General features: G+C 40.2%; 2 protein-coding genes across 2 annotated transcripts in view; one reads left to right on the top strand and one right to left on the bottom strand.

The window, feature by feature from the left end:
- CDC73 (cell division cycle 73) overlaps positions 1-25552 on the bottom strand; it is a 100827-nt gene that overhangs the window by 21155 nt on the left and 54120 nt on the right. The gene's annotated exons all lie outside the window — the stretch shown is intronic.
- On the top strand, positions 16842-25068 carry LOC134555765 (beta-1,3-galactosyltransferase 2). Its single transcript, XM_063407712.1, has 2 exons — positions 16842-17477; positions 22242-25068. Exon 2 carries the CDS (start codon positions 22374-22376, stop codon positions 23640-23642), a length of 1269 nt encoding a protein of 422 aa, XP_063263782.1. The 5' UTR covers positions 16842-17477; positions 22242-22373; the 3' UTR covers positions 23643-25068.

Raw genomic sequence — 25552 nt, forward strand, 5'->3', positions numbered from 1 at the left:
GGTTCAAATGGTGGAAGGAAAAACTATTTCATTGCATATTCCTTTTCCCAATTGCTTTCTATGTAGAGATTGATAGAGCCTGGAGTATTTTGACCTTTAAAAAAAAATTAGGAGCAAAGGACAGAGTTGACAACTTGATGCCATCTTGTGGCTTTAATTTGGTAAATTTAATTACTATCTTGTTCCTTAATAATATTTAAATTAGTCCCAGAATTTCACCCAAAAATCTGCAAATTATTGGGTAGCTTGCATGCTCCTGCCCAGAAGCAGTAGAAGCAAAAAGTAACATTTGATTGTGAGAGAAGTGTTAGCAACTGCTTTATGTAAAACACAGAGCAGCTTCCAGCCATGACAGAATTCACCCAAAGACAGCTCTGTCAAGAGGAACACACTAAAACTTGGATTCAAAAGAGAAAGAAAATAACTACATGTGGACTGAAAGCTTGTAAAATTTATCTTTAGGAACAGACTTCAATGCATCTATTCAATTCAGGGTACAAGAGACTGTAAAAACTCACTGTAATTACCAGCAGCTCTATTATCATCTCCTGACTTAAAGTATTGAACCTTTGAAAATTTTAGTAAAGCCAGGCTACAGAAAAGCCTAAAACAACTGCATAGTTAGAAAGAATATGATTTTTCTATAAATTAAATATTGCATATATCAATGTATGAACAAACAGCCAAAACAAAGGGTTGACTTCAAAGCAGGTATGTAAAAACTGGTCCAGATGCTCTACTTGAAGCCTGATAGAAACATCTATTTCATATAAATTGGATTCTGAAAACACAGAGCTTTGTTCAAAAAATTTAAAGCTCCTAGAAGCTTTAAATTGGAAAAAAATTCAAGCCTTTCGGTCATGCAAAATAATCCAAATCAGTGGCTCTGCCTCTGCAGCCTTCCCAATAATTCTCTGACTTCTGTTTGCATCAAGAAAATTTTAGTAATATTTTAACTAGTGTTTCACATAATCATTTCATTTGTACATTAAACTGGTATAGTTTATTTTCGTACTTCTATGCACACACAAATCTGCATGCAATCCCCCAAGACATACTTAAATAATAAATTGCAAGCTTTTAACTGCCTTCCTAATTTTAAACTATACAGTAAAATAATAGACTTTGATAACAGGATCTAACTATTGTGCAAATACTTCTAATATTATAGTAACTTTCACTTCCATTGTTTGCAATATTAATGAAAAGGTCATTTCTACTGTTTATGTTGTTTCAACTTCCTTATTTCCCGGAAGAGAGAGTGGGAGTTTAAGCAGAATTAAAGATATTCTTACAGAACAAATTTTAACAGAAGTTTACCAGTATTTATCAAGGGACTCCCATACCAACTACCTAAAGAAAATAACAGCATAGAGTCACTTTTTCATACTTAGACAACTAAAAATACTGATGTCACAAGAGAAAGAGGATTGATAAAAAATATATAGAACATGTTTGTTTCAAAATACAAAACTCATCATAGAATCATTAAATTTGAAAAAGAGTTTCAACCTCATTGAGTCCAACCTTTAATGTATTATATTAAAATGTATTATACTGAATACATATATTGTATTATGTATGTCTTATCCAGCACAGAAGCCCTCCAATCCTGAAATTCAGTTTCATGCCAGAAAATTCAATGTCAATCTCACAAAGGTAATAGAAGCCTCATTATAGTTTTCCAAATATTGAAATACACATAGCAAATTTCACAAGAGTAAGGAAATCAGAATGAGCACAGCACTCCAGGGATGCAAGAGAAGGGGAAAGAAGAACCAGGGGAGGGTGGCACAAATAAAACTGCTGGTGCCACCCAGGGACTACCTAAACTTAAACACTAACACTTGTTGTACCACACCATGCAAATTAAAAGTTTCACTTACAAATCTGGTCCTTTATTAATCCATTACAGAATTAAAACTGACAAGATTATTCAAATTCGGAACCCCTGACACTGTTAAATGGGATAAACAGAACTGATGGATGTTTTCAGTAGCAGGTTAGACCTGGCAATGAGTGTCATTGCATGAAAAATATTCACTGCCATTTCTTGCTCATTACCAAGTTAAAAGAAATTTGCTTTAAACGTAACTGAATTACCTGGATTGCCTATTGATATCTTAGGAAATATTCTGGTTCTGCAAAGAAAACAACCCAGAATCTAAAAGCAAACTGTAGTGACTAGTGAGCAACTAGGGACAAAAAGGCTTATTAAAAAGTTGCAATAATAACAAAAGCAGAAATCATTGGAGAAACTTTTGAGAAGAATTAATCAAAGCCACAACTACTGAGATGCTGTAAAACCATTACCCCCAAAGTTAAGCTGTGACAGAGCTGGCTGGGCTGTGGCTGCACAGATGCTGTGGCTGAGCAGACACCAGCTGGACCAGCCCAGCCCGGAGTAAACACGGCCCTGACACAACAACAACAGATCCAAACCCAGAGAGAGAAGCCCAGCCAGCCCCTCTGGAGCACAGACACCCACAGCAGTGCCATGGGCTGGGCAGAGGTGAGAGCCCTGCCCAGCCATGTCTGTAAGGAAATTTGAAAGGCTGTAAAAGACAATAAACGTGAGCAGTGGCTGCAGGAACTCAGGGTGGCAATGCCGTGTCCCTGTCTCCCACTCCACAAAGACATGAAGCTGTCCAATCCCTTGGAGGAGCCCTCTCAGAAGTGTGCTGGAGCTCCTCCCACCTTTATTGCACAGAGTACCTGTAAAATTAAGAACTTTGTGTTGAATTTACATCGCTCACATAAACTCAAACTGTTGCTATAGAAATGGCAATTTTTCAGCAGAAGAGGGATGTTGGTGATGAAGATTAAACATGTAAGCTCTTCCGTTTTCCTGGGGATAAGCTGTTTTCACCAAAAACAACAACTCTTAATCCTGAGAACTCCAGAGGACTTGTTTGTTTGTTTGAAAAATAAAGGCTTGTCTGTACTTACCCGTGTTCATTTTAAAGACTCGTTTCCTTGAACTGAGTGAAAAGACAAAGGCAGTTATCACTAAAACATTATTTTTGCTTAGAATTCTTTCCCTTTGGGTTAGTTATCTAAGCCAGCCTCACACATATTATTTGGCAGCCAGGAAGGGTTTTGAGAAGCACAATTTGAATATTAAGGGATTACTTCATCCTTCTCAAAAGCCAGGTGTAAAGGTTTTTTACCCTGCTGGTTTTCTGCATGCCACAATCAGCCCAGGACACATCCAGAACTGGATTTTGTATCCCCCGAACTGGAATTTGTATCTAATTGTGAATTTACTGCAATTGGCTCATGTTTGAGTCTCTGACTTACAACCTCACATAATCATAACTAGTTGCAATACTGCCTCTGAGGACAGGGACAGTCACTCACGGGAAGTGGGTTTTATCAGAAATATCCCAGAATGTGGGGCTCAAGCAATCCATCTGCAAAACAGCACAACACACAGCAAATTCCAAACATACAGAGCAGCACTGTTGGTTTTTTGTGTTCAGATTCAGCTTTGGAAATGAGATTCAATGGAAGTCACACTGAAATTACAGAAAATGCTGCTCAGTACAGAGCAGCAGGAAGACCCCACTTGCACCTGCACTCAGTGAGCAATACATGAGCAGAGGTCTCTGTGACCTCAGAAAGGTTCCTCTGCAACTTCTGGAAAGACTCATGAAATGCTTTGTGTGAGAAGAATGTTTTTAAAAGCTCTGCAGGTGCCTAAATGAATACAGATGGATCCTTCTGTATGAAAATTTCTCAAAAAAAAAAACCTTAAAAGACTCAAGTCACCAAATAACTTTGTGGGATGCTGTCAAACATGTCAATGCAACAGAAACTGCTGAGGCTCTTTCCAGCCTTCCCCTGCTTATACTGACTCCTATTGCTACAACACAGGGGATGCTGGATTAGAATTCTAACATGCAGGCAGCTATTAAAGACCTTGGGTTATTTCATGATTGCTTGTTCAACAAATTTATCCAGCTCCAGTTGTTCCCAGTTGTACTTCATCCTGATGTGATCTTCTCCTTTCTATTCATTGAAAAGTAGTTTTAATATTATTCTGTACCTCGCCAGCTTTAGCAATCCCAGCACTATGCTTATATATTACATTATGTTACAAGAAAACACAATTTTCATGGGTGGTCATGGGCAGAGAGATGAAAGCAATTTTCCAAGTAATCACCCAGCAAGAATTAAAATATCTGGGGAAAATCCTGAAACTAAACTCCTTGAGGAGCCAATGTGCAATGCTGAACAGTAGAGCAATGAACTCCAGGTTGTTTGTGTTGCCTAGAAAAAACACTGCTGAGTTCAAAGATGTGTTTTTCAGGATCAAAAGCTTTAGCTGCAGCTATAAAAAATTCTAACAAACAAGCCAGGAGATGAGGGCTTGAGTGATGACAGCGATGGATGTGATCATTCAAGGGACTGTAACCACTTGGATATGGAAAGGGCTATTTTGAACTTCCACAGGCCAGAAAAAGGGCTAAAAAACCTTCAAATTGCAGAGTGCCTTGTACTCTGACTTCCTGGATGAACAACAGCTCATCTGCTATGCAAATTCAGCTGAAAGAGCAAAGATACTTCTTTTTAAACCCCAAAAGATGATGACAGTGAAATCTGCTGTAACTGTAATAAAGCTGCTGGTAATACTGAACCACACGTTTGCAGTCAGCTGAGTGACACCGGTCATGAAACCTGTGCTACCTCAGATTCTCTTCCTCAACTCTTCTTGTACTTTTGTGAGTTACACAAGCACAACCCAAAAGATTCTTGTGGGATGCCCACTGCTTCAGTGGCTACAGTAAAGTGACAGAGCAGTGGGTATAGGTGAGAAAGGAAAAAATAAGTGTATTTCTAGAAATTATCTATGTCATCTGCAAACAGAGCAGTGAAACCCCAGCATGACATTGGTTAAAGCCCTCAGATCAACAAACTGTCTTGTTCAGACAGGGCAGGTTCACTGTCTTAAGTGCTGGTGATAAAACTATTGACAAGATACTGAGACACAAGAGAGATCTGTACAACATGAGACAAGATAGAAATAGAGCAGTAATTCTCTGCAAAAATTTCTGAGTTTTAGTCCAGCACAAAAGTGTTAAGATTTCTGGACTTGCACATGCTGCAGTTATCCACACCCTGTAATTCCCCCAGACGGGGAAAACTGGGTGTTTTAATCTGCTTACAAGATAACCAGAATCCTGTCTCTGAACATTTGTCCTGCCCCAGCTGTCTCAGTTCACAAGTTCAGTTTTAGTGGTCATATGGAGAAAAAAAAGTTAAAATTAACCAAAGGAACACCACAATTCACAAACCCCCCCAGATCCCGTCCTGCTCTTACTCTACAGATTTTATTGCTTTAACTCCTTTTGAAAAATACAGACTGAAAGGAACAAAGTATGTTGTCCACCATGAAGACAAAGTGAATCAAATCAAGATGCAGAGTTTTCTCACGGAGAGGGGGTGAGAGGACAAGGGGTGAACAGATGTTTTTTAATTTATAACTGTAGCTAAGCACCCCGATCATAGTGGCAGCAAAAGTATCACTTCTCCTCAGCAAGACCACAATTTGGTCATTTCCCCTTTTCTCAGACACTGAACTTCAGCTTTGCATTTACAGCTTGTACAGTTGGAACGGCCCCTGTGAAATGTTTGTCAAGCATTCAGCATTATTAACTATATTCAGCATTATTATATTAAATACAAACTGTATTTTTTCTGTTACACTGCACTTACACCCAGCATATGCAAGGTTAAAATGCAGGAGAGCTGTGACAAAAGCTTCAAACAAAGCTTTCTCCACCTGGGGCTGGCACTTCTCCCACACTGCCAGCCCAGCCTGTGCTCCCAGCTCCTCTGCTCATGTGCAGCCCCAGAACAGTCCTTGTTAAGGCTGGTAATGTGTTCAGAGGAACTGAGCTTAGGTTTTACCACTAGAAGCTGAAAAATCTATCCCCAAGCACAAAGTTACTGGTCATGTTGTGAACGAACTTTTATTTCACTAAAAATCTCAAATTGGAGAAAGCAGCTCTTGTGAACATAATGCTTTACATTTCCCATGTCCAGGCTTGCTATAAGATGCCCTGTGAAAAAGCCTTATTTTAAGAACTATTATGAGCAGAGCTGACATTTGATTGCAGTGTTTCTTTCTGCCCCATGACTTTACACATTTGAATCAAGTAAAACAAAAGATGTCAACACAAAAACCACACCTATTGTTGGACTGCAATGTTTATATTCAGATTTCAACAATACAAACACACCCTTGGAAGCATTTTCCCACTTTATAAGACAGAGCATGGAAGCAATTTGGGATTCAAAAGAATACACACACAAACTTCAAAGCTGCAAAGTTCCTAAGCAGTGTATGAATAGTACCTCAAACTTGTAATATTAAACTTCAGGAGTTACTTACCTGCAGCTTCCCATGGGTAAACTTAGATATTTAACACAATAAAACATCTTTGAAAAACAAAACAAAACTTGTGCTCTTCAGTGTCCTCAAATGGCTGCTTCCACCTAGAGTCAACATCATTAACCTATTTTTCTCAGTACAATATTCTGAAGTCAGCATTTCCAGAATTTGCAGTTACAGCATTCCTCTTACAGCAGTCACAGCAGCTGTGACAAAATCTGCATTCTAGATACCTTTTCTTTGGCTGCAGGATGTAGAAATTTCATATGCAGCATCATAATCAAACACCCCAAACAAAAATGCAAAGGCTTTGGTGCTCGTGTGTCATTTATCACCCTGTGCTCCAGTGCTATCTGCCTCCAGCTTTCCCTGTGAGATCCATTCCAATGCACACTTTTCATTGCAGAACTCTCATTCCAAAAGTCTGTTTTAATTAAAATATTCTTTTATTTACAATTAGGAAGGAGCACTCAAATTAGACCAAAATATTAATTATTCCCCCTTCATCAAGAAATTTTCACTGAGTGCAACTGGGTAATTTCAAAAGGGCTGAAGTTTCCCTCCCTGGGTAAAGATGTAAACAGACGAAAAGTTGAAGTATTTTGCAGGTATCCCTACTACAGAGCACAAAATCATACTGCTGTACATGTCAGCAGAAAGAGCCAGGCCTGAACCCAAAATTCTGTATTTCCTCAATTAAGCCTTTATATTTATCCTATAGACTCCAAAATTAAAGAAAACAAAACCCAACCCAATAATCCCCCAAACACAACAACAAATTTAAACCTTCTGGTTTATACCCAGAGAACAAACAGACAACATACATTAAAGTTTCAGTTGTCTCCATTTCAGGATGTTCTAAGAGCCTGGCTCTTTGCCAAAAGTAATACAGCCTTTGGACATGGCTGATTTCCTTCCAAAAGAAATCACATAGGGGGACCAAGCAACAAAATCACAATATTAATCATCACCTAACAAAGCCACCTGGGACAGAAAAGCATTCCAGTCATACATCACAGATTCTTATATTGAGGACAAACAAGAGAAGAATATATACTGTATTTGCATCACAGCAACAAAGCTTTCTACTTGTGTGCCTCTTGAGAAATAGAGATGTTTAAAGAAGTGTCTTCAAGGCTTTTAGTGCTAGCATGGCTCCAACAGGATCTGTGTGTTACTGCTACAACGCCATACACCAAAGAGATTGTGCAAAGGACTGCTGGTATTGGGATCCTGAAGAAACATATCATTCATACTCCCCTGCTGGAGCATATAAAAGCTGATGATGTTACATGTCCAGATCAAAAACTAACTGCAGTGGCAATAAATCATGCATTAAGTTAAAATACAGGAAGGCTTCTGGCTGTATCACAAAAGAGGAATTTTTCCATTTGGGCTTCTGCCTCTACTTTCAGCTTCCTTTGGCATTATATCTAAATTCCCCATTATTCTTCTCTCTTTAGTACAGAAGATTAAATTAAGCCCTTCTCAAAGCACTAAGATGACAGCATTCAACTTTAATTTTTTTTTTCATTTTACACCCAATCCATACACTAGATAGACTATCTCCAAGCTTCTAGCACTGCACTAGAACTGGTTTATCACATGACTGTACTCAGCTGTATTTTTGGCAGTGCAGAAATGCATTGTCTTAAATAAAGGTCAACTGACAAGGTCTCACATAGTCTGGAGCCATCCTGTTCCAAGATGAGGACACAATAAGGGCTCTACAAAATCAACAGATTTTAGGATCTTCCTGTTACACCGTAAATTTTATACAGCCTTCATCCATTGCTGAAAAAAAATAACCCCTGCCTAAATGAGCAGACCCAAAAATGCATCGCAACAGAGGTTCTGGAAGTTTTCAAACAGCTGTGCCCTCTCACTGTGTACACACACACACACAAAATTCATCTTTAAGAACCTCCCAGAGTGAGTAACCCCTGGAGATGACAGGCTGCCAGTCAGCACTCACCGGTGAGGTGCACTACAGCCACTATTCCTGCTCCTCACGTGTGAGCAACCATCAGTCATCCATGATGATCCTGGGCATTTCACACTTTATCAGAGGGAAATCTGCCACAGGCAGCAACACCTCCTCAGCTCTCCTTCAGCCCTCACATCTGTCCTGGTACTCCAAATAGCTGTTTCACCTTTGAAAAGTCTAATGTCGGTGATAAAAAATAAATAAATTCTTTTTTTTTTTCTTCTACAGCAAAGTAAAATCCCCTCAGTTCAGAAAGCTAAACACTTAAGTGGCAGGAAATAAAAATGAGTAAACCACTAAGAGCAGACAATGTTTTGGAATAGAGTTAGGCTTTCAATGCCAAGATTTCAATGAGAGACAAAAAAACCAACACAAAGTGTAACAAGATTCCTCTGTTACGACACCCTGGAACTTTCTGTTCGTGCTTAGGATGGCTTTACCAGTCACAAACAGATTCAATTTCATAGAGACTCATCCAATATCTTCCTTGTCTTAGTCAAGTCATACTCTACTTTTACGAGAAAAACACCAAAACAAAATAGCAGCATCACCTTTTGAGCATGGGCAGCAGAGTAATTTTACACGTAGCTCAACGAGCTGATAGTAAGGACACAGACCAGAGACTTCACACTTTTCTATTTATTCCTGTGCTTCCAAGAAGACATTTTGAAAATGTAAGAAAAAACAACCAATCCAGAGTTAACACCAGACTACGTATTTCTTCCTTACTTCACAGGCATTGGCATATTCTTGGGGGAATGAATACATGCCTGTTCTGAAGGAAGAGCAAAAATCCTTATCTCCTCCAACAAAAATTTCTGTCACTGCCTAGTGCCTAGTTTGAAGAAACACATCTGAAGGCACTGCCACTGTGAAAGCTGCTCTGAGGAAAACCCCAAGTTATTATCACCCTCAGATCTCAATCAGCTGGGATCAGATTCTTCCAGGCAGCGTCTTTTCCATTCGAGACGATGGAGGATGCCTCCGATCCCACGATTTCCTTAGCTCGGGGCAGCTTCTCAGAACTCCTGCTCGCTCCCTTCCAGGCCAGCAGAGCCCCAGCCCTGCCACCCAGCACGGAGCTGCTATTTATAACCCCTGCAGGCGTGCCATGGATGCCTCAGCACTGCTCCCAGGATGAGCAGGCGGTTCTGCACAGAGCCATCAGCGCTCCAGCCACACGGGACCCGGGCTGCACCAGCCTGCTCTGAGCAGGCTGCTGCATCTATTCCACGTGGTGGCATTCCACAGGCTCAGGAGACTGTGTGCATTACCCTGTGCACATTACCCTGTGCACACACAGATCCAATTTTACCCTGGCACTGCTCCCAACCAACCTGTCAGGGAGAGGAGAACAGAGACGCCAGAGAGCTGCTCCAACCTTTCTGCTGCACCCAGCGTTTCTCACTTCACTGACGTATCTCCTTGCTCACTCTCCTCCTCCCAAGCACCTCAGATAAGTGACATTTAATTACATGGAATAAAAAACCTCTTCCCCCTTTTGTCATCAGCATAAGAGTACAGATACCGGCACATTGTAAAGAAAAATAGGAAAAAAACCCAAGAAAATGACAAATGTAAATTTTTCACAGTAGGGAAACCTTTTCCTTATGAGGTGACCTAGATTCTCAAACAAAGGGATTCCCTTTCTGTACTATATCCAGGCCTTATTAAATTAGAAGGAATTTTTATTCTATTTATCACTTTGCTTGTTTACCTAGAAACACAATAGAAGGGCTTTTTATATTTGTCAAAATAAGGAACACCAAGGCAAAGACTAACATGAAGATCCAACAGTGTGAGGGAACGAAAAAAAAACCACAGAAAAAAAGTGGGTCAGATTTGGTCTCATCAACAGTTCAATCTTTTGATATGCAGTGTAAACCATAATACTTGCACATGGATAAAACAAGCATGCAGTACCCAAAACTTACAGAAAAAGCATTTGTAGAAGTCTGAATGTTTGATTATAAAAATCCTCAAGAGGAGAAGACTTCAATGAATCTACAGTATGCAACCCATCATCCAAGGTCATGAGATCTTGTGGGGTTTTTAAGGGATGACAGGTTTTTGTATTTTTTAAGAAGTGGAGTGGGTTTTTTTAGATGACAAATGCTCTCTATAAATTTACTACATTAAGACACATCAGCAACAGAACTCTCTGCAGATGCTGATTATGAATTACAAGATTTTAGGCCAAATTTTATTAATTCAGCATTATTTTATTAAATACAACCAGCATTTTTTCTGTTAATCAGAGCTGTCTCTGATTTCTTCTTCTGTTAGAACCTACTAAATTAGAGAAAATTAACCACCTGGAATTTCAGTTTGACATATAGCTTAAGATAGCAAAAAATAATAAAAATTCTCTAGTTCTCAATCAATATTCTCTGTCAATTTACATCATACAAACCAGACTCTGAGGATTTCCTCTAAATCAAGTATTTGAGAACTAGGAGTCCTGGTTACTGACTCTACATTAGTAATTTGTGGGAGAAAAATCCTCAGGCTCATGAAACTAATCTAGAGTCTTACACAGATTACAGAAGGAATTACGAACATGGTTATTCAGACAAAATCCATGATTTCCACAGCAGAGCTTCCTTTTCCTTGGAAGCCGCTCAAGGAATGGTATAATTTAAGTTTATTGTGAATTTTAGAGGAGGAAAGTCTGCAGCTTAATCTCCACTGATTGGGAACTAGAGCAAATTGAGGGGAACATGAGGGTGGAACAGTATTCAGTAAACCAGGACATGTCCCCAGCTGGCCAGGCTGAAGCAGTTCAGTCAGACTGGGTGATGTGCACAGTGTTTAGAGGAATTTCAGTTCCTTCAACATGTCAAAAAAAGGGCAATAGGGAATTGCTCTTAAAAGGGGATTTATCCTCCATTTTATGTTCCACATTTTCTGTTGGCTATGAACAAATATTGCCGAAATTTATTACACGAATAGGACCTCTTGAGTCACTGGAGAAAGGATTTTTTTCCACAGATTTTGTTGGCTTTCTTAGTTTAAGCATCTGTGCTTGAAGAAAAGGATTCAGGCATTTAAGGCACTTGCTAAATCTTTGTTATTTCTGCTGTAAACCTTTCATGTCCCCCAGAATTAGCTGTAAATGAGGATACCTACAGGAGGGAGCTGTAGGAATTAACACACTAAAGCTACTGAGGAAATGTGACAGATGGAAAGACACAGTACGTGTCTCAAACCCAAGTCACAGGAAATTCTGACAGCTCTGAAAGTCCAGTTCCTCAGTTTCACATTATTTAACATTCACTAAACAAATGCATCATCAATCTGAGTACTAAAAATTTTTGAGGCTGACAAAATGTCTCCGTATTCCTGTACAAAACATACACACGGGGGAAAAAAAACTTAGTGAGAGGATGAACAGTTGGACTTGCTAATCTCTTAATTGGTCCCACCATAAATAGATAGATAGATAGATAGATAGATAGATAGATAGATAGATAGATAGATAGATAGATAGATAGATAGATAGATAGATAGATAGATAGATAGATAGATAGATAGATAATCTGTGCAGCTCCCCCAGCATGGCAGAGTGCTGGGCAGGATGTCTGCATCCCCTGCTGAACCTGATGAGCCAAGCCTCTTGAAGTTACTGGGAGGAAAGTGTGGGATGTCTCAAGAGCCTGAGCATAGCCTAGAGAAAAGGGGTGGAAAGGGAAGGAATCGGGCAGACACAAGGTCTGGACAGGTGGCAGCAGCTGGAACAAGACATTTTTCTTCCTCGGCATAAAAGCTAGTTCCTATTATCTCCAATAGGATGCCATTTTCCTTCATTCCATCTTCCATGCTTTGAAATTGGATATTTAGCACCAGTTCTTCCACGAGAGTCTCACTTTCTGTAAGAACTGGAGTTTTTATTTCCAGTTCTCATGCTGGGATTGTGAGGGTGGGTGTTAGGGGTACCTTGATCATATAGTGCAGGCAGGTAAATGAAACAAGCCATGAAACACCAGCCCATTTCCCACTGCAAACTGCCTGTGAATTTTTGGTACTTCAGCTGCTCGGCCTCCTCTCCCCTGCTGTGCTGAATCAAAGCTTCATAAAGTCCCTGCTCTTCTCAGAATGCAAAAGCAACACTTGTGACAGGCAGAAAATATTACTGCTGGCACTGGCTTGTCAGTTCATCAGGGAGGAACCACACAACCAAAAATCCTGCACAACACAAATGAAATTATGTTGTCCATCCCCTGCAAGAATAAAATCTGCATTTAGCACTTGAGATCAGCAATAATTGCATGCAGCGCCTGGGGAAAGATATGAAAAATCAGAATACAGAAGAAAGAAAAGATATCATAAAGAAAACAACGCAGTATTGAAGAAAGAAACACATCTTGAAAGTAGTCCAATATACATTTGCATAACACACAAAACCAGAAGTGAATCAAAGCAGACCAAAACTTTATATTTTGTACTTCGGCTTTTTGAGAAAATTCTGAAGCCCTCCAAACCTGAGTTCCTCTACGAAAGCTGTGATAGGAGAACAGACTGAATTCTAGCTGGACACCTAAAACATCAGTTTACTTAACAAAAAAATACAAGCTTTAAAATTATAGAACATCTCCTTGAAATGTTTCCCAAGAAACCCCTTCTGACTTGAAAACATCACTTGAACTTTCCCCTCTCTCACAACTCTGTGAAGTTGGGGATGTGCTTATATTCCTTATGGAATAAAATATAATAATTAACTACATAAAACCTGATGCATGTTTCATAATAACTGGGAACTTTTTCTAGTTCTATGATTGATCTATATTGCTGCATTCAAGTTCTAAAATTATGACACTCAGTAGTTCATGAAATCATCAAGTTTATGGCTTGGGTGTTATTAGAACAGAGTGCAAAATCTTGACCATTATAAAAAAAATGCACCAAATGTAAAAGCTGGGTTTCACTACCAGCCAAGCAAGGGTGAAAATCTACTAAGCAAAATAAGGCAGGCAACACTGACACTGGTGGTCATTTCCAGATTGCTATTTTTAATTCACTTACAAACATGTCTGGGATAGCTAAGAAACATGTTGGGATATCAGAGTAGCCAAGCAAATTCCCAGTGTCTTCCAACCCTGTCTCCACTCTAGATGAACTTACTAGAGAAGGTTTTTTTTTTGAAGAAGAAGAAAAGAGCAGAATGAGCATAACTCTCAACATGGAAAATGAAAACTAAGCATTTACGACACTCTGTATTAACACATTTCCAAAAGTTAAAAATAAAGCTTAAAAGCAAGAATAACCAACCTTGAAAATGTTGTCATTAATCATTCTGAACTGTCACTTGAAAGGTTTTCAACACATTACAGCTGATATAATACTCCATTCAACTATAAATAAATACGTTGATATTCATGAATAAATATATTCATGTTCATATAAAATGAACTTTGCAAAGTATTCATGGAGTATCCAGAAAGCACAGTCCCATAGGGAGTAGTGATAGGTCACCTATGGCCTCAGTATTTCAACTCTCAAGGGGCTTGTGCCACCATGCAGAAGTCACCAAGCCTGACAACTGTAATTACTCCAAACTGCTTTGAGGAATTTCTCCTAATGTTGTCAAGACACAACTTTACAGAATGGCTCAACCTAAGAGTTTATCATAAAACCAGTTAGACAAGACTCCGCTGACACCCTCTAAAAACGACACGCAGAGCGTTACGTTTTTGGAAGAAAATATCCCAAAGCAGCCCAAGTTTGTTTTGCACGGGTCCATTTTGCTCAGTTCCAAGGGGTGATGTGCACTGGGTGTTGTAGCAGCCCTCTCCTCTCCCTGCTCTGGCTGCAGGGCTGCCTGAGCACTCCGGCTCCCGGTCACAGTAACTCCGTCTGCTCCTCACGCAGGCTGCACATCTTCACTCACTCCTCGGAGCCTTAATAGGTGGCAGCCTTTCAAACACTAACATTGCAGCTTCTAATTTGGGATGTAACCATAGTAACATTACAGAACACACTACTCCCTGCATGGAGAACAAGCAGTCAACTGACCCTTCGCGCTGAGCCCGGGCTGAAATAAAGCTCACTGCAACCTCCAAGCCAGCAAGATCACCCAAACCTGCAGCTCCTATTTCCAGTCCAAAGCAAGACCTGCCCTCCTGAAATACCCACAAATGCACAGGATCATAGAAAGCAGCAAAGAACAAAGTGCTATAAAAGAAAAGGAAATTCTTCCCACAACTTTGACTCTAAAGCTAAATCAGTCACTCCCACACGGAAAGCGGCAGAAAAATCAAAGTTTTTTCTTACTTTTCTGTAAGATGAGCAAAGAACTGCTCATACTTTATTTGGAAAAAGGAAAAAAAAGGGAATGAACAAAATAAATTGGTCATTAATATTTAAGAATTCAATACTCAATCTGTTCACAAGGCAAGATGACAATTTTTACACATACCAACAGACAACAGCTCTGCCTGAACTTTACAGGCTACACACAAGGGATATGGCCATTTAATTAAAAGCTGAAGCTGCTGTCTGTTCCCTTCTAAATTTACTTTAAAAAGGATTCTCTTTAGAAAAACAACCCTTGGGATTTTTGTACCTTTAATATTTACTAATGAGCTTTTACAGAAAAATAAAAACAGCTGTCCCTCTTCCAATATAATACATAAACATCCTACCTATAGCTCCCAAGCTTCAGGAACCAGGTACAGTGAAGCAGTAGCAAATAAATTGAAACAGCATAGATTTTAATTACCATTCTGGTGAGATTTGAACTCATTTCCCAAATACAAGGTTACATGTCTGAAAATTCAAAACCCAGATGCAGATTTACGTGCTTATGTTTGACAAAAGCATTCCTTCCTTCTGCTTGAGTGCCCATGGATGCACTGACCACACGAATAACCCACCTGGTTTCCTACTCATAGCCCTGAGTGCAGCAAACTGGGAGGACTCCTGGCCACACTCACAAGTTTTGTGTGCTGCAGCAACAGATGACACCAAATTCTGGGTATTATAAAGGGCATAAGAAAGCTTTGTGTGTTTAGGGGGGAAATTGAGTAGTCTGGGCACATCTGGAACATCTCAATCCACTGATTCTCAGTTATTCATCAAGGTCCCACTCACTAGTGACAAAAAAAGATGAATATTTGCAATACAAATTTAAGACCTAAATCTATAGTGGTGCTGGACACAGGCCCTCTTCTCATGCTCCACCCCCACACTGACCCCTCCCCTCCATTTTTTAAGCAGTGATTTGTTTAGACTAGAGGAGATACAAAGTCTTTACTGATACGCAATTTATATTTATAATTACTATTTAGGAAATATGCTCATGATCCTAAAATGTCCTCAGATAGGATCAAAGGATTTGTGGAAATCGTTATTAGGTTAGGAAATGCATGCATTACAAACAAGACTAAATTAATAGAGAGAGTTAGTGTACATAGATGATTTAGTTAGGAGGATCTAAATCTGATTACGTTTCTAGTAAATTATTATATTATGTATCCAGAATAATAAAACACACTGCCTGGGGAAGCCTTATTTACCAGTAAGGGACATGCTTCCCCCAACCCTACAAATCAGACACACCACATAAATCACAGTTTCTTTACTCTTTGGCTAAAAAAAGTCTAAAGAGCTAGTCATTAGCTTTTCAAAATAGAGTGGGCAAACACAGTGACTAATAAATAACTGGGTATGTATACTGCTAGCTCTCTATTTTCTCAGGTATTATGGTTATTCTATTTATACAGTAAATATAATAAGATGCTTCAGCACAGAAGGGTCAGTCATTGAAAGGAAAAAAAAATGAAAAGAATACAAGTTTCCTTAGGACCAAAAAGACAAATTTTATGACATAGGTATATCTGTAATAGACAAAAGACATTTTAGGTTCATCAATAATTGAAGTGCCCCTGACTTTGCAATGCCAGACCATAGTAGTACCATAGCAGAAAGCTATTAACAGGAGAGGCAGCTTAACAGCATGTGCTTATACATCACAGCCCAATTGAATAACCCCAGATAACAAAAAGCAGCTTTTAAAGAGTAAGCATGTATAAAGGAAACGTGAGGAAAGAATAACATTTCTATATTTTCTTTCGCATGAAGGCACAGACTATTTGTATTCCAAGAGAGCCAAAAGGGTTAAATCAAGCTTCAGCATTTAAATGCTTATAATTCCCTTGCACTGCAGAATAGCTTTTGGAATATGAGAATAGAATATCTAGCATTAAAATCTCCTAGAGAATCTTAGGTTGCAGTGTCAAGGAAAAGTGAAAACAATCTGTAAAAATCCTCAATTTCTCACTTAATGATCATACAATTTTTATACTATTCAGCTACCATTGTGCATGAACTGAGTATGTATCATTTATCAAATAAGAGCAAGAGCCTGTAAAGCTTCCTGTCTGCCTTCGGATTTAGTCAAAATGAATGCAAACAATCACGTGGGATTCAGCCAAGCAGTGACGTTAAATTCTGCTCTGTCAGAAGACAGCATCTGTCAAAGCCCACATTTAAACTGCTGCCTGCCTGTGCAGCAGCCCAACAACTACGGAATGGATTTTATACACCGCAATTCTGGGTTAAAACAACTCCAAACCATTTCTATTACTGCCTAGCAACAATGAAGGAAGGGTCAGAGGGAGATCCTATTACTGAAGACAACTGAGGCACTACGCACTGGCACTCCCCGCTAACATTTCCACCAGGAATATGGATCCCGAGGAGAGGAGAACACAGCCCTGCATTGTCCGAGCCGGGAGACACCAGATGTGAGAGCACCAAAGCGGCGGCCGTGAGCGGCGGTCGCCCCGCGCCCACAGCACAGCTCGTGTCCTTTGTCTGCAGCATGAGCACAGAGCCCCGAGCCAAGGACGCCCCTGGCCAGCACGGGAGTGACACGGGAGGAACACGGGAGTGACACGGGAGTGACACGGGAGGAACGCGGCAGCGGCGGGCGGATGGACAGAGCGGAGCCCGGCGCCGCGGCCGCGGGGAGCACGGCTGCTGCTGCCGGGGATGTGCGCATGGTCGGCAGCATCTTTTTTGCTGAAGTGATGGCGTGCCCAAACTATTTTCTGTGGGTATAATCCTGCACCATAAATGGCCTGAGCAAGGAAGGTATGTCAAACCCTTGTGTGTGATATTCATTCGCTTGTCTGTTGCCTTTTCAGCCATTACAGATAATGATCGTTCCTAATTTGCAGAGCCCTGAGATAACACTGTCTCTGAGCGGGGAGAAAGAATTCTAGCAGGTTTTGCTCTCCCCCGGCACAATGTCACTCCCTTACACTGACTAAATGCACTGCTCACAGTCTGCCAAGGCTGGTGTGGCTGGAGAGGAAGGATTAAGGGATAATGGAGTTCCTGTAATGATTGCTTTTAACTGAGAAATTAAAAACTCAAACCCCTCCAATACAGAAAAACCAGTTAGAAATCCTCTCAAACTAGGTCAGAATTAATCCTTATCTGAAGTAATCTTAAAGCACGGTAAAATGGCCATAATGTGACATACTGAGAGCACTGAACCATCAAAACAGACCACACAGTCAAAAGACATCTTAGAAGTCCCCTCAGCCCTTTTTACACTTGCTGTTCTGCCCCCCAAACACAAGCAAAATGTCACAAGGGCACTACCGGCCAAGCATAAACTGGGAGCATGCAAAAGACTGGGCACGATTTAAACCATCAGCAGTGCAATCAGGCACCACGATTTACAAGTAACACCAGGCTCCCTGACATCCCGAAAGGAAACCTTCAAACACTGCACACTCAAAATGGTAAGCACGTAACTTATCTCCTGCCATCACTGCAATTTCTGTTTAATATGAAAAACACCGACTGTTTAACTTGGATTGTAAAATGATATTCCATCTAATTGCCATTCATTCCTATTTTTTGTTGAAATTTAAATACTTTGTCACTAGTGACAAAAAAAATGAATATTTGCAATACAAATTTAGGTCTATAGCAATTCAATACATTACAGACAGAAAGTCCTTATCTGCAGAATCTACCAATAAGCTATAACAAATCATTAAATGTCAATATAGATGTGCTTTCTTTGCCCAAGGCAATGCCAACATGAAATAAAACAACTGCAGCTGGAAAGCGTTCACAAACCAAGGGATGCATACATCAGACACCGGTTTCAAATCAGTTTTAAGACATTTAGAATATAAAGTCACTTGACAGAACTTCTAAAACAACAACAAAAAAATGTACCTTCAGGCAACACTCCAGGACAAGCACACCTGGCTAATGTAAGACATTGGCACCAGACATTTCAAAACCTGCACATCAAACCTTATCCCAAATACTGTTTTGTGCAAAAGATTAATGGAGCTCGTAAGGGAAGTCAGGCACATTAAATGAGGCCCAATATGCAACTGCTGTTCATCAGAGTACAGACTCTGGCTGCCTTTTGAACTCTTCCCTCTAATTTAAGAGTTTGCCCACACAGCTAATCAAAATATGAAAAACCAAGACGTGTGAATAGGAAGTCGAATGCTTCAATTTTCAAAGCTGTAATTATAGAGGAGAACTGCAAGTACCAGGAACCAAAACACCAGCAGAGCACAGACCACAAATAAAAATTCAAGAGGCATTCACAGTTTATGTATTTGGCATTTGATAATGCATCAGTGACTGCACTGCCAGGTGCCAAAAATGAAGCAGCATTATCAGGAATAATATCTCCAAAATGCAGTTACATCCAACAACACACTCTCAGAGGACAAGATGAGTGTTCCAGAGACCCTCTGCTGTACTTAGGCTTTCTTATCTACTGTCAATAGTTGGTGCCTGTTCATAACCTTTCTGTAAAATGGAATTTTTACTATTTGGGGGAAAAAAAGTAATGCCCTAGCCCTAATTGAGTGACAGAAAATAATATTTTTATTATGCAATGCAATGGTGAGTTTAATACCTATTGACAGTTTTTCACATTATTTTTAAACAATGAACCCTAACATGTAGTATTTTTTTCAAAGGTGCAAATGTTGTTGCTATATTTTCAATGCTTAATACTCCACTATATATTTTGAAATGTTTTACACATAACTGCAAAGAAAAATGAGCCCAAAGTTATTTGGGTTTTTTCAGTCAATAGCTCTATGAAACTGAAACATAAATGTGAGTGCTTCCCCTATTCATAAAATGCCTTTTTAAAGGGCTAACAGAGAGATATTTTCTAAGATACTCCTACCTTGAAAAATCACGGAAATAGTTTTTAAAAATCAAGGAAATATGACTCTCTTAAAATGTTTTCTGATTCTAGTTCTGTCCCTCACTGTAAAACTTATTTTCATATGCATTATATAAGCATGCAGCCTAATAAAAACAGGCTTTGGCCATTGCAACTGCCTTTGCTGGGACACTTCCTCAGTGCACCAGGGAAACACAGCACCTGCAAACCACTTTCAGTTTACACAAATATTTATGTAACTTAAGATTCTCACTTTTGCCTATTGCTTTATTGAAGTCGGTCCTCATCAAAACACTACCCCAGTTAAAGATTAAACAAAGATTAGTATCCCAGTGCACTTTTGCTGAAATATTTCCATCTAATGACTGTAGTTTTATGAGTGGAAAAATTCAGTGTGACAAAATTAATCTGAGTTCTAGCTGCTACCCCACATTCGTGAAATTCTGGCTTTGATTTTCTTCCTAAACTGTGGACACATGCAATGGAACGCTAATTAATCAAACATTCCCACTGCTGCCCTCCAATCTGCTATCAAACAATTAACTTCCCTGAGATCTAGGCTATCCTTTCAAGTGACATTTATGTTTGCTCATCTAGAGATATTCCCGAATAGCTGAGTGTTCATTTACAACTCACTGCACACTAATTGCAGACAAACTAAAAATTACGAGCTTTGAGGGGAAGCTTGTTTTTCCAACAGGTGCAAATGGTCACATAAACACGAGTTTCGCACATTTGGGGCTTATCTTCTTTCATATAAGGCCAACGCTCGAGTTAAAGCAGCACAAGTGTGGAATGTCAGGTTAATTCCTGAAGTACACAGTTTAGACACAAGCATTTATGATTTTTACACAGACAGCTGAGTCTCCGGGAAGTGACATGTGCCCCGAATAGTTAAAATGAGAAAATCAGAGATACTTTCAGCAGGCTTTAAAACCAAACGCGTGAAAGCGGCTGAGGTGCACTGGGCCGTTCGGGTGTTCCCGGGCCGGGCTCGGGTGTTCCCGTCCGGACTCGGGTGTTCCCGTCCTCCGGATTCGGGTGTTCCCGTCCAGACTCGGGTGTTCCCGTCCGGACTCGCGTCACAATCGCCGCGCAGCGTCGCCCCCTGGCGGGGGTGGCTGAGGCGGCGGGCCGGCCGGGAGGCAGCTCCCTCTCGGTCCGAAGGGTGTTGGTAAAAATACCGGCAGCAAACAAAATAAACATCACTGATACCCCTCTGCCCACCCTTTCGAAATGCAAATATTCCCTTTCGTGAACAGGGCAGACTGAATGTTGCATCACACACATACAACTTAATATCCTATTATTCGATTGACATCTCATCTTAAATTACTCCCTTACAATGTTAAACCCTGTAATTTCCCATGTAACATATCACTTAGTTTTTAAATGCACAAATTAATCCAAATATTGGTTTAAGAAGATAGGGAAGCAATTAATAAATTACATATTTCTATTAGAAACAGCATTTTCTATGGACTCTTGTTCAACTGTCATCCTTTTTCCCATACAAAACCCTAGGGCCCAGGAATAAATTAGAGCAAATTGAAAATCGCAAACGAATTGCTATTGTACAGTGAAAGTTCATTTACGAGATGATGTGATCAGCTTTTAATATGCAGCATCATGAAGCTGCCATATTGACTCTGCTCCTGAATATGTACAAAAATTTAAGAGAAAATGAAGCACAGATTACTTTGGCACTTTTTCCCACAGCTACAGCTGCTAGTCAGAATACTTGAAATTTCCAGCTGCTATTACAGTAGTTACATATACTTTTATATAGGAAAAAAACCAACCCAGTATCATGATCATCAGATAGCTGGCCAGAAACTTAGTCCTGAGCAATTTTATTTCCAGTTAACATGATCATTACCCAAGATCTCTGTCTACTAAAAATCAAGAGCTTAATTTTAATTCAGCTGCCTCTGAGCCTGGCACCACAGCCCAGTTCCAGTCAATGTTTTCCTCCAATGTGGAGTGGAAGGTGAAAGGTGCCTGAAAGGCGACCGGGAGTGTTACCCTGCACTGGCATCTGAGGGCTGTGCAGTGAGGTTACTGGACCCTGAAAATTCATTTTGACAGGTGCATCTTCTCATTGACTTTCCCTGCACAGTGGGGGCCGGTGGAGACGCGTCAGGCAGTGTCCTGTGACTAACACAGCTCTGCCATCGCCAACCCCGCGCCGTCTGTCCCACCACCAGGCACGGCCCTTTGCAGAAAGGCCTTTAAAACGGTGAGCCATCCTAGCCTCTGCGTGTCAAATCAATTTTAATTAATGCCAATAAACCTTCCATCTGCCAGCAAGGCTTTTTCATTCAGTCCTTCTCAAACACTCCACAAGGATTTCACAGCCATGAATATGAAGCTATTTACATCTACTTCACACTTTTTCCTGCTAACATGATCCATTTTTTTTCTCTTTATCTTTGGTATCCAGGATGCTTGTCCAAACTTTTACCAGGCAAAAAAGCATTTTTAAAAGCTAACAAATCAAGTTAAATCATAAAACAAGGTTGGCTTTTGGCATAAGTCAAATCTTGTTTCCATTGACATTCACTGTTCTTTGAAAAGGTAAATTTAACTCAATTTTAGGTTTATATCTAGTTTCTATTTGTAACTGTTTATGAGTGTGCAAAATGAAAGACTTATGATTTTTTTTTAATTCTTTGCAGAACGAGCCATTTGCAGACAATTACTCAACTCAAAGGAAAATGAATACCAAAGAATAGCAGTGGATTCTACAGCAATTGGAAAAGCCTTTTCCTTGAGCATTGTCTCATATCCCATCACTGGATCCTTACAACATGCTTCAGTGGAGAAGACGACACTGCTGCTTGGCAAAGATGACCTGGAATACCAAAAGGTCTCTATTTCGCACCCATCTCATCGGCCTGGTCTCTCTGGTGTTTCTTTTTGCCATGTTTCTGTTCTTCAACCATCACGACTGGCTGCCAGGCAAGGCGGGATTCAGAGAAAACCCCATGTCTTACACCATACGAGGATTTAGATCTACAAAAAGTGAGACGAACCACAGCTCTCTAAGGAACGTGTGGAGAGATGCTGTGCCTCAGACACTCAGGCCCCAGACAGTCACCAACCCTAACAACACTGACCTGTCCCCACAGGGAGTAACCGGTTTGGAAAATACCCTCAGTGCCAATGGAAGTATTTACAACGAGAAAGGCACTGGGCATCCAGCTTCCTACCATTTCAAATATGTCATCAACGAGCCTGGCAAGTGCCAGGAAAAGACCCCTTTTCTAATACTGCTCATAGCTGCAGAGCCAGGCCAGGTGGAGGCCAGACAAGCAATTCGACAGACCTGGGGCAACGAGAGCCTGACACCTGGCATCCAAATTGTGCGGATTTTTTTGTTGGGATTAAGCACCAAGGTAAATGGGTATCTCCAGCGAACCATCCTTGAGGAAAGCAGACAGCACCACGACATCATTCAACAGGAGTACTTAGACACCTACTATAATTTAACTATAAAAACTCTGATGGGAATGAACTGGGTTGCAACCTACTGTCCACATGTTCCGTATGTTATGAAAACTGATAGTGATATGTTTGTCAATACTGAATATTTAATACACAAGCTTCTGAAACCAGAACTTCCTCCGAGGCACAAGTATTTTACAGGTTATTTAATGAGAGGTTATGCACCCAACAGGAACAAGGATAGCAAGTGGTATATGCCACCTGATTTGTATCCAAGTGAACGTTATCCTGTATTCTGCTCTGGAACTGGTTATGTTTTTTCTGGAGACTTAGCAGAAAAAATCTTTAAGGTCTCCTTAAGCATCCGACGTTTACATTTAGAGGATGTGTACGTGGGGATCTGTCTCGCCAAGCTGCGGATTGACCCCATGCCCCCGCCCAACGAGTTTGTCTTCAATCACTGGCGAGTTTCTTACTCCAGCTGTAAATACAGCCACCTAATTACCTCCCATCAGTTCCAGCCCAGCGAACTGATCAAATACTGGAACCACTTACAGCAGAACAAGCACAACGCCTGCGCCAACGCGGCCAAAGACAAGGCCGGCAGGTACCGCCACCGCAGACTGCACTGAGGGCGGCGCTGCCGCCCGCCCCGCGGGGCACGTGTAAATAAACGCAGAACGCATGGACAGCCACCACGGAGCAGCCCAGGCACAGCCCAGACTGAGCCCAGCACACAGGGCACGCCAGAAGTTATTTTTTTAAGTTAAAAAAATTAAGTATAGCTCTGGAGTATGATGAAATTATAACCAAAAGGTTTTCCCAGCGAATTTGAGATTAAAATAAAAAAAGGTGTATAAGGATTTCTGTGTTAACATGCAATAATAAGCATGCACACTTTGGTGGTACAATTGCTGATTCATGTGCCAGTAAAATATAATTGAGCATATTTTCCACATTAAAATTTTATTTTAAGGAGTGCATTCATAGCTCTAGTTCTCCTCCATGTAATGATTTCTTATTATCCAGAACTGCTACAAAATGAAAAATTAAAAACTAAGGAAATGCACAGAGGGCAGATCAGTTTTACCTTCAAATGCCACATGACAATTATTATACACTACTTTAATGTACAACACATTTAGCAATGTCACAATTTAGTAAGACACTGCCAATAAATTCTAAAGCACTTAGAATGTATTCCCTTGAAGTAGGTCCAGTTTCGAGAAGTTTGCTTATTCAGATTGGAAGGAGAGATAAATGAAATCAAAGTTGCAAAGACTAGCTTTGTACACTGCCTTCAGAAATGCAAGCGGTGTTCTGGATGCAACCTTCAGTCCACAAAGAGCTGACTGAAAGTTACTTCATTCTCTAGAAGTCACAGGGCAAACACCTAAGACCTGGTGCCAAGTAACATTCATTCCACTTGGAACCTTCATGCAAATTCATTGGATCTGCTATTAATTTCCCTACATAACTTCAAGGTAACTCAAAGGCTGAGGAGAAATGTAAAACCTAAGTTCCAGTCTTGCACCATTCTTGACAAAATATCATTTTGTGCAAAGCAGAAGAAAGCAAATCAAACGTGTTGTTTTGATCTTTCCTGTTTGACAAAAAGCAAGGGTAAACCAAGTGAAAACACTTCTGCTGGGGAAAATGAAGCCCCACACCTGAGTTTACAGGTGGGGAAGACTAGGTCACAATAAAATTGAGAGTTCCAGCCAGCAATATCGGCAGGAACAAAATCTAAGCAATTTAAAATCTCAACATGTACCACTGAAAATAAATTGTGAGAAGTGGGTTAAATCTATTTACAGGTTTGCAGTTTTCTAACAAACAGAACTTTTAAAGCTTATTTTCCAACTGTTACAGCAGAGTTGTATCAGATTCAGGTTATTGCTGCTTGTCACAGTGCCAGGGTAAGCAATACCCACCTCTGATCATCAGCAAATGATCAAACTGCAATTAGTTTTCTGTTTGACTGGGACTTATTAATTGGATAAAATACAAATATTTGATGTACTTTTATTATTTAATAAAATTGATTATATTTATGGTCTTAAGATTTCACTTTTTCTGGGAAAGCTGCTCAGGAAGAAAGAAATTCCTAGCTTTAGCATTACTTGGTTTTTCTAGTGTTCCCTAGTCCTTAAAGCCTGGTTTTTGTGCACAGTACAGAGACCACAGCAGGGCTTTCTCTTTGTAATGAGAAGATAAATCGTATTACTGACCATTCTCAGCAGCTCTCAGGCTGTCTGTCTGCAGGAACTCTCACATGTGAACAGACTGCAAGGCACTGGATGCACCTCTGAAGCAATTTCAGCAGGTCCTCTGGAAGGCGGAGATGGGAATTTGCTCAACACCCTTTTTTGGAGATCATCCACTAAATATTTTCCTCTGCTGTATTTGGGGTGTGCTAATTGTACATTTTCGCATTTCCAACACACCTCAAATCATATAAATAAATGTCTGGCTTTGGGGAAAGCAAGTATCTGTCAAAGTAATACCTCTCTTCAGCGGAGATTTCTCCAGCTAAACTGGA

The sequence above is a fragment of the Prinia subflava genome, chromosome 10, assembly GCF_021018805.1.
Source record: "Prinia subflava isolate CZ2003 ecotype Zambia chromosome 10, Cam_Psub_1.2, whole genome shotgun sequence".
NCBI classification, from domain to species: Eukaryota; Metazoa; Chordata; class Aves; order Passeriformes; family Cisticolidae; genus Prinia; species Prinia subflava.

Coding starts and splice junctions, on each gene's coding strand:
- LOC134555765 (XM_063407712.1), top strand. CDS start 22,374: ATGCTTCAGTGGAGAAGACGACACTGCTGCTTGGCAAAGATGACCTGG.